General features: G+C 40.7%; 1 protein-coding gene across 1 annotated transcript; it reads left to right on the top strand.

The window, feature by feature from the left end:
• Positions 1–2,962: 2,962 nt before the first annotated feature.
• Positions 2,963–3,268, top strand: LOC134803077 (gametocyte-specific factor 1-like). The gene has a single exon (XM_063775784.1). It carries the CDS (start codon positions 2,963–2,965, stop codon positions 3,266–3,268), a length of 306 nt encoding a protein of 101 aa, XP_063631854.1.
• Positions 3,269–9,851: the final 6,583 nt, after the last annotated feature.

Below are 9,851 nucleotides of genomic sequence, written 5' to 3'. Positions count from 1 at the left end.
GATTGAATTCGTTTCTCCTACTTACCCGGCAATTGTTTAAAATCGCATACCATTTGTTGTAAAAGTTGTAACACACTATCGCACCGCACCGTGAGAGCGAGGAAGAGATATTTGTTTCTCGCTCTCACTTATGGGTGCGACGCACCAAGGTGCAATGATATTTAGACATTTGCCGGGTAAGTAGGAGAAACGAATTCAATCGACACCGATAAGTAAGAGCGAGAAAGAGATATCGCTTTCTCGCTCTTACTTATGGGTGCGTCGCACAATGACCTTGGTGCGGTGCGATAGAGTGTTACCACTTTAAGGTCTGTAGAATGACATACAAAGAATATAATACTCACTAGGAGAAGAACGGTAACTCCATACAAAAAAATGTCCCCAACCGTTTATACGTTTATACTAGTGGCGCCGTCTTTGTGTACCAATGGAACTAAAGTTGACAACCGGTTTAGCCTGGCGGGTATTGGTAGGTAGTAATTCTGTTGATAAACATATTTGTTATCTTCATATCACGAAATATATGCAAGATGCAAATATTACCCCTTGTTTGTGGTATTATCAATTGATTTAAATAAAAGGCATGTTTATGTTTATAACATTATATATATTATTTATTAAAAAATGTTTTACATATAAAAATATACACTGAAAACTGGCAACTGGCAACTTAATAAAAAAATAGACATTAATAAAGCGCATTCACAAAGTTTTCAGTACCTTTTATACAAATAACATTAGGCATGCCTACCTATTACACTTTACACACAGATACACTACACTTTACATACGGCATTTTACACAGATTTCCAACTTGTATTCATACATTTCTTCACGGTTAATTAATACGCTTTCCAGATGCGTTATGACTCGGTTCCTTCTGAACCCACTAAAGTTGTAAATTTCACTCTGGCTGCTTCAACAGCCGTTGCTCCGCATTTAGCACATTTTCTATGTGCATTGCTGTAATCCATGTAGGTACAGACTTACAGTCTTAAGTGGTACGTAGCGGTACACGTTGTATGTATTATTTAAAGAGTTAATAAATAAAATTTTCGTTATGAACTTTAACCACAGCGGTTGGACAGAGTCATTGACAAATATATTTTTTATTATGGTGGGTAGACGTACCTACCCTCCATATATTTTATGAACATTGATAAAGACAGTTGGAAGCAAATATTCATTATAAAACTTAATCGCATGTAATTAATTTTTAAGCGTTTTAAGTCCCGTTTTATGATTAATATTGTATAAAATTCGTGATAATTTAAATCAGAGTTGGGAGCAATGTTGCTGCTGCTGCTGTAGAAAAATGTTTTTATTTTTATTACTCGCAACTTTTTCCCGGAGGCCAACGCACACATAGAAGATTAAGGCGCACACATGCGCAATTATTTGGGGACATAACTTTCATAAGCCCCCTCCAGACTATGCGCGTGAATCGCGGGCGAAGCCGCGAACGCGAGTGTGTAGTCGATTTTCGCAGACAGCGAAATCGACTCCACACTCGCGTTCGCGGCTTCGCCCACGATTCACGCGGATAGTCTGGAGGGGGCTTTAGGAAGTGAACAGGCCTTGATGACATATTTGACAAGATGTCGAAATGTCTATACCATGGTCTATACAGGAATATTATATCTATGGTAGGGATGCTGGGCTATAACCGCGAAAATCGAAGTTGGCAAATTGCGGGCATTTTTCTCTGTCACTCTAATTACGTCTTCATTGGAGGAAAAGAGAAAGATCCCCGCAATTTACGAATTTCGGTTTTCGCGGTAGCCCCTCTGTTTCCTCGATTGTGATTGATTAAAATCTAAAACAATATCTGTATTGTACTCTCACTCTCGTTTTTAAAAACCGGTAAACAATACAATATTTATTGATCTGTCGCAACTCTAAATACGTCTATCTTGTCAATGATTTCGTAGAGGGTTGCTAGTCTACATAATTCACCCCTAATTAATGGATTTACTTACGTTATTTAAATTAAAAATTATTTAATTTCTTATGATTTGATTGAGTCTCGTATCAGATAAATTTTAACAATTAAACAATGTTTGTTTGTAATGTTTAACATTTTTTTAAATTACTCTGTACCAGAATCATAATTATCAAATAAAAGATTTTTGGAGGGATTTTTGCATTCTGTAGGTGGTAATACCACCTGTGGCGTTTGCAAAAGTTGCAAAACATAAAATTTATTATTTACTCGAATAAAACTACAAATTGGTTACATCTATAACCATTTAATTATACGCACAAATATTATTTATAAGGTAAATATCTCTTTAAGATACTTTAATCATTATTTAAGTTATACGCCGTCATAATTCAATCTGTGAAATTGTAGTTTTCATTACATTTGCCTCCAGCGTGATAACACTAATCTTTAATAAGCTCGTAGTTGTTTAGTAACCATTCTACTCTTAAGTATACGAAAGTAACCACTCCAGACGAAAACCAGGTGAATCCAAAATAAATCGCTTAAGATTCCATTTTTTATGGTTCCGTACCCAAAGGGTAAACCCGATCACTAAGACTCCACTGTCCGTCTCTCTGTCACCACTGTCACCAGGCTGTATCTCATGAACCGTGATAGCTAGCTGCAGTTGAAATTTTCACAGATGTATTTCTGTTGCCGCTATAACAACAAATACTTAAAAGTACTGAACCCTCGGTGGGCGAGTCCGACTCGCACTTGTCCGGTTTTTTAATGAACATTAGCGTAGCAGAAATTACTTCGTTCATTATAATCCATGTGAGAATTATTTATTTTTCCTTCCTATGGGTGGTATTCCATCTGTCCAATATATTCGTCCAATGTGTATTGCGTCTCACATTTTGCTTTAATGAGAGAGTGAGACGCAATGACATTGGACAAAGAAATTGGGCAGATGGAATACCACCCTATTATGTGACCAATAAAGTTTGAATAAAGTAATAACTTTTGTTTCCAGAAATGGATGACCCCTTCATTTCCTGCCCTTACGAGCCGAACCACCGGGTCCCTCGGTCCCGAATCCAAGCCCACATCGTAAAATGCCAAAAAAACTACCCAGAGCTCGCGATCTGCCCGTTCAATGCTACACACCGATATCCCGCAGCTCAAATAAAACATCATGTAGCCAACTGTCCCACAAAGCAGGCTATGTTTCCTGAGGACGTGCCTGCAAAGGCCGCCGGAGCCCTGACGAAGCCTAAACCAATACTGCAGAGGGAGTATTTACCGGAGACTGACCCCAATCATGAGATTTGGGATAACTAAGATGCCGTTTTATCCTGTGTTTATTGTATGGTATTAACCATTTCACCACTGAAAATTGTTCTAAATATTCCAACTCAAATGAGTATAAAAATATGTATTAAATTACTATACTCTGTATCTTTACCAATTACAAAACTGCCTGGATTTGTCACTGAACGACCTGACTTCAACCTACATTATTTGATCATGTAATGTTTTCATCTACCCTCAACTGGCTTAAGAAGCCATTTGAGGGTAGATTTTGTTTACTTTTATTTAAATACCTAAAGATACAGAGTATAGATGTGTCCATTAAATGAACTGATTCCATAATATCTAAGTTAAAGTGTTTAGTTATACGTGATTTCTTTGTTTGTGACACTGTGATTAAGAATTACATGTTGTTTTAAGATTCAATTAATGTTTTTTTAAACTAGTATCATAGAAGAAACAGTGAGCCCCCATTCGCACGAGAGCTTTTTCAACGCGCGTTAAAAAAGCGCCTGAATCTGTCCGCACTCTAAGGCCCCGTTCGCACGGCAGCTTTTTCAACGCGCGTTAAAAAAGCGTTTGAATGACACAAATGGATAACCATGTATGTATTCACACGACAGCGGTGGCGCTTTTTATCAAACGTTGTTGGATTTTCGACTTTAAGCCTTGGTCGTTAAATCGAATTTAGAGTGCAGACAGATTCAAGCGCTTTTTTAACGCGCGTTGAAAAAGCTCCCGTCCGAATGGGGGCTAAATTCGATTTAACGACCAAGGCTTAACCTTTTGGACGCCAATGACCGATATATACGCACCACAGGTTCAACGCCAAAGACTGATTAATCGGTAACAGACCACAGAGCAACATAGACCTACGTGCATAGGCATAAAGTTCAATTTCAGTTTTGACACTTCGGTGACGTGGCGTCCGCGTGACAGCTTTTGTGTTTGACACGGCGTCGAAAAGGTTAAAGTCGAAAATCCAACAACGCTTGATTAAAAGCGCCACCGCTGTCGTGTGAATAAATACACATGTATCCATTTGTGTCATTCAAACGCTTTTTTAACGCGCGTTGTAAAAGCGCCCGTGGGAATGGGGGCTAAGTAAGTAACACTTTATTTTACGGAAGAGAGGAATACAGGTACTGTCAGTATACTCAACTGTAAAAATAGCCAACTTATTCAAAAATATGGCCCACAGTTCTTAATTCGCTGACATAAGAGCTATGGAACATATTTTTGAGATGATTTGTGCACCCATATTTTTACAGTTGACTGTACATCAGATAGAACATAAATATTACTATATCTAGCTAAGGGCGAAGTGGATCGGACGTCTGAATTTCAATCCCGAGGTCGCGGGTTCAAATCGTGGCTAGTACCAGCTAGTACCAAGTACCAATGCGTTTCGGAACGGAATATCATAACTGTCCATCAGTGGACCTTATTACAAAAGGCATAAACTCGACCGATGGACAGTTAACAGTGTGGGCAGTACCTACGTAATATTGCAGATCGAAAAAAAAACAAAAATCATTCTTCCATGTTAAGGGTAAATTAAAAATTTCTTTTTCACCACACCAACTGGCAAAGGCTCTCTCACTCTTGATTGTTCAAAAACCGATAGCAAAGTTGCATTTTATCATATTTTATCCACATGTGAGGCAAAGTAATTAAAATGCAAATTTTGAGTTGTTTTCTTATGTTTGCTGGTTGAATTGAATTTTAAATGATGATTTTGAATGTTAAATATTTAATAACATTCATTTGAATTTCATTTTGTTTGATATCTTACATTAATATTTATTTGGGTTGGTGTGGTGAAAATGTTTGTGTTTCACTCGGGGGCAAATTTTGTTTAGCCCTCGTGTTTTGAAACCCTCGCAACGCTCAAGATTCTATTTTTCGAACCACTCGCTACGCTCGTGGTTTAATTTTGGAATCTTTCGCTTGCTCGGGTATCAATATTAGCACGAGCGGTTCAACAACAACTTTGCCCCCTAACGTTTCATAGTTATTATTTGCGATTGTATTAAAAATACACGCTGTAGATATTTTTTTCTTTATAATCTTGTTTATCACATTTTTATCAACTATAAGAGAAAAGCCACCAAAGGAGGTATCAAAGTTTAACATTTAACCTTTTGACCGCTAACCGTCTCAGCAAGGATTTGGTTCAGGTACACAATAACATCTTTGCTACTACAGAACGAATATAAATCTTATTTGGAGGTAAGAAGGTCTAATTTTTAAAGTATTAGTTAAAAGCTTTATCTTAAAATATTGTGATAATGAATTGGCCATCAGTCAACTTTTGTGTGTTGTTCGTGTGCTCTCTTCATGTTCAGACGCACTTAAAAAGCTTGTCAAATTGCATTCAAGAAACGAGAATCGAAGACTCAATGATGATTGATGACGTTTTCCATCATGGGTGAGTTTCGTCCTAATATTTTATCCTATGGAGCAATATTTGTGTTACCTACCTACTATTTTTATACCAATTTTAATCACTTTTATTGCTTAGTATCTTAATAGGTTAACCTACCTAGAGTACCTAGATCAGGGGTCTCCAAACTTTTTTACCTGAGGGCCATATTGCCCCTCAGAAACTTTCGCGCGGGCCACCGTCGGTTTTCCACTCCTCTTTTTTAGGGTTCCGTACCCAAAGGGTAAAACGGGACCCTATTACTAAGGCTCCGCTGTCCGTCCATCCGTCCGCCTGTCTGTCACCAGGCTGTATCTCACGAACCGTGATAGCTAGACAGTTGAAATTTTCACAGATGATGTATTTCTGTTGCCGCTATAACAACAAATACTAAAAACAGAATAAAATAAAGATTTAAGTGGGGCTCCCATACAACAAACGTGATTTTTGACCGAAGTTAAGCAACGTCGGGCGGGGTCAGTACTTGGATGGGTGACCGTTTTTATAGATAACTAGACGGCCCCGCAGCTCCGCTCGCGTAAGTGAAATAAAAAGTTTGTCTTATGTTTAGTTAAATACCGACATTATTAGGTTCAGGCGGAGTATGTCACTTTCTTAGGACGTCACATTCTGAGGACGTCACATTCTGAGTTCGTCACTTTCTGAGTACGTCACTTTCTGAGAACGCCACTTTCTGAGGACGTCACTTTCTGAGTTCGTCACTTTCTGAGTACGTCACTTTCTGAGAACGCCACTTTCTGAGTACGTCACTTTCTGAGTACGTCACTTTCTGAGAACGCCACTTTCTGAGTACGTCACTTTCTGAGGACGTCACTTTCTGAGAACGCCACTTTCTGAGGACGTCACTTTCTGAGTACGTCGCGTTTTTTAGCATAGATACGATTTAACAGTATAATATACCTGCACGAAAAATGTATACTGCCAGCAACCAGATTAGCTGTTCGACATACGGTCGCTTTTATATCCTACATACCAATACCAATCTCTGTTTGCCTTACGCCTGACTGGTAGAGAATTCCATTTGGCAAAACGTCCTATGTTTCGTGCAATAAAGTGAAAAATAGAGAAATAAATAATAAAAAAACAATTATAACGCGCCAACCTCAAACGTCGGCCCGGCCGAACGAAACTCGCGGATTGGACGACTTACCTGCTGCACCGCATGAGCCAATCACGGCTCCGAATCCTGACGCACTGCGCGTGACCGACCGTATACAGATACGTTCTCGCCGCTCCCGCGCAGTCCGGCAACCGACGCGATACGATTAATATGTGTCTAATGATAATTTGTAAATCACTACAGTATTTAGTGCTTAATTTCTAATAAGTTTCCCTTATGTACGTTACCAGTGCAATTACTTTCAATATAATACACTTTTATTCAGTTATCGGTGTCGTTTTCACTTTTAAATAGCCTAGTCATCCGAACCCCGAGCTAGCTGGCGCTACAAAATGGCTGCCCAAGTGTGAGGCTATAGTGAAAAAGTGGACTTTTGTGCCGTGATTCATTAAAATAAACAATATAGTGTACTAAAATGCCGCCTAAATCAAGGAGAAATCGACGTGTGTCGACGCCGACGCGAGATGACCTCGAGCCCGCTCGAGAAGGTTCTTTCACGAGAGATGACGTCGCGACGCTTGTGGATTCGTTGCAACGGTCGCAAACCAACGCCTTCAGGGAACTGCTGGAAAGCGTCATCACAACTTCTAGGCACCCGTCGTCGTCTACTACATCGACACCGTTTCCTGTAGAAGGAGGAAATTTCTCTCGCTGCAAAGCTCGATTCGCTGGAAATGCAGAAGAGTCCATCGAAGGTTTTATTGACGCCATTGAAGCCTACAAAGATTGTGCAAACATCTCGGACGATAACGCCATTCGAGGGTTATCTATGCTATTAACGCATTCAGCCGCAGATTGGTGGCAGGGCATAAAACCGGAGACAACTTCATGGGCCGAAGTATTGGACAGCTTGCGCCATACCTACGGCGACAATCGAGCTCCGCCACGCATTTACCGCGACTTATTTGCTACACCTCAAGGCGACGAAAATACTCATATTTTCGTCGCAAAGTGCAGAGCGCTGTTGGCAAAATTGCCGCGTAGCGAGTTGGCTGAGAAGGTACAATTGGATATGGTGTACGGACTGTTAAACAAACGTATACGTAAACGTGTTAAGAGGGAAGAGTGCGCAACGTTTAAGATATTGTTACAAAAGGCGCGCGCTGTCGAAGAATCGTTGAACGAGAGTACGAACGATACAAAGGCCGCCGCCGCTTCCAAGAACGTGAGCTACGCCTCGCCGAGTCGTCCCGTCGCCGTGTCAAAGTCGCCGCGCGCTGCCGCGAGCGCGAGCGCCGCGCCGCCGTCCCGCGAGCCCCGCGCGCCTCCGCCGCGTCGTTTAGATGATAACAGTGATAACAATACAGCGTCCGCGTCCGCCGCGAAATCTAAGTCGTATAGTAAGAAATGCGGGTATTGTAAACGTTACGGCCACGTAAAAGAAGAATGTAGAAAACTAAATAAAGACTCTAGTGGTATATCTAACGATAAGTATAATAACACATCAGATGTTAATGTCTTACGTTGTTATGGTTGTGGTCAAGTAGGTGTTATACGTGCAAATTGCGAAAAATGTAATGCTACTTTCTGTACTGTCAACTGCAGCATGGATTCGTCCAATCCAGGGTTAAAGGACACTGGTAAGCAGACTAAGAAGCTCTCCCCGGTGAGTAGTACTCTTAAATCTATACCTAAAGTTCAAAATGATAAGCTTGACGAGATCTTTTTGTCTCCCACTGATTTTCGACATGCACTTCCTGCAAATTTCTTTGGTGACGGTTTAGTAGCAAAGCCGGTGATGCCCCGCGCCGCCGACAGCTCCCAGGACGACCCCATAGTCGTTCAACAATCGTGCACACTTTTTGCAAAGTCCTTTATTGATAACAGTGATAAGCAAGTAAATAGTTCCCATAGTGAGGAAATGTCATTTTGCACCGTGTCAAATAATATTAGTAACATTCCTGTGCTGCCAGATCAGGTCATTGACGCCAAATCTAGGTTGACTACAGCTGATTTAGGATCAGCTGATAACAAGAATGGTCACAATATAACTAACTACAGTATGTCATCTTCGGGTCACAGTATAGATAATTCCAGTAACTCAACCACGCCTTGTGAGGGAATTTTATTTTCAGCTGTGGACGTTTCAGGGACAAACCAGAAGGATGAGGACTCCAAGGAGCCTACACCTGGAGCCCTAATGGACCAGAATGACTCTGAGGACCCCGTGTTGGATTTATTTGACACATATGAGGAATACACAAAAAGGCGTCAGCGGCCAATTTTAGGGATTGGAATCTTAGACATGCAAGGTATTGCCTTAGTGGATACAGGCGCAAAGAGAAGCTTGGCAAGTCGGAAGCTCTACTCACTGTTACTTGAGAGACAGCAACAGTTCTGCGAGAAGCAAATGAGAGTGACATTAGCCGATGGTATAACTCAAATTAGAAATGTGCTCAAAATTACCTTAGATGTCAAAGTGAAGGATAGAGTAATACCTCAAGAGTTCCTGATCTTACCTGAAGCTGAAGAAAATGAAACTTTACTGGGAATCGATTTTCTAAAAGCATCTAGGCTCGACCTGGACTTTGATAACCATACTTGGTGTTTCCCAGGTGGTGAGAGATATCCCATACAGTATGAATCTGACATGCCAACGCAATTGTCAATTGCTGCAAGCAATATACTTCATGCTGAAGAAGGATCAATGCTCAGCGAAGGTGAAAAGATGAAATTAGCCGAAGTGTTAGAGAGGAATAGTGCAGTCTTCAGTCTAGGGGGAGTGCCCACTCCAATTGTTGAACATCATATCGACACAGGAGACCATGCACCTATATCTGTACCTCCATACCGGCTCACTCCTGCAAAGAAAGAAATAATGAAAGCGGAGATTGAGAAGATGCTCCGGGAAGGGATAATAGAGGAATGTGAATCTGCATGGACCTCACCGGCAGTTCTTGTCCCTAAGAAGAATAATACTGTCAGATTCTGTGCTGATTATAGAAAGCTGAATAGCGTCACAAAGACAGATAACTATCCCTTACCCATAATTGATGAGCTGCTGCAGTCGACCGGAAGACATTGCTACATAAGTACCATAGATCTGA

This window comes from Cydia splendana, chromosome 26, assembly GCF_910591565.1.
Source record: "Cydia splendana chromosome 26, ilCydSple1.2, whole genome shotgun sequence".
Lineage (NCBI taxonomy): Eukaryota > Metazoa > Arthropoda > Insecta > Lepidoptera > Tortricidae > Cydia > Cydia splendana.
This window is presented reverse-complemented; position numbering and strand designations above follow the sequence as displayed.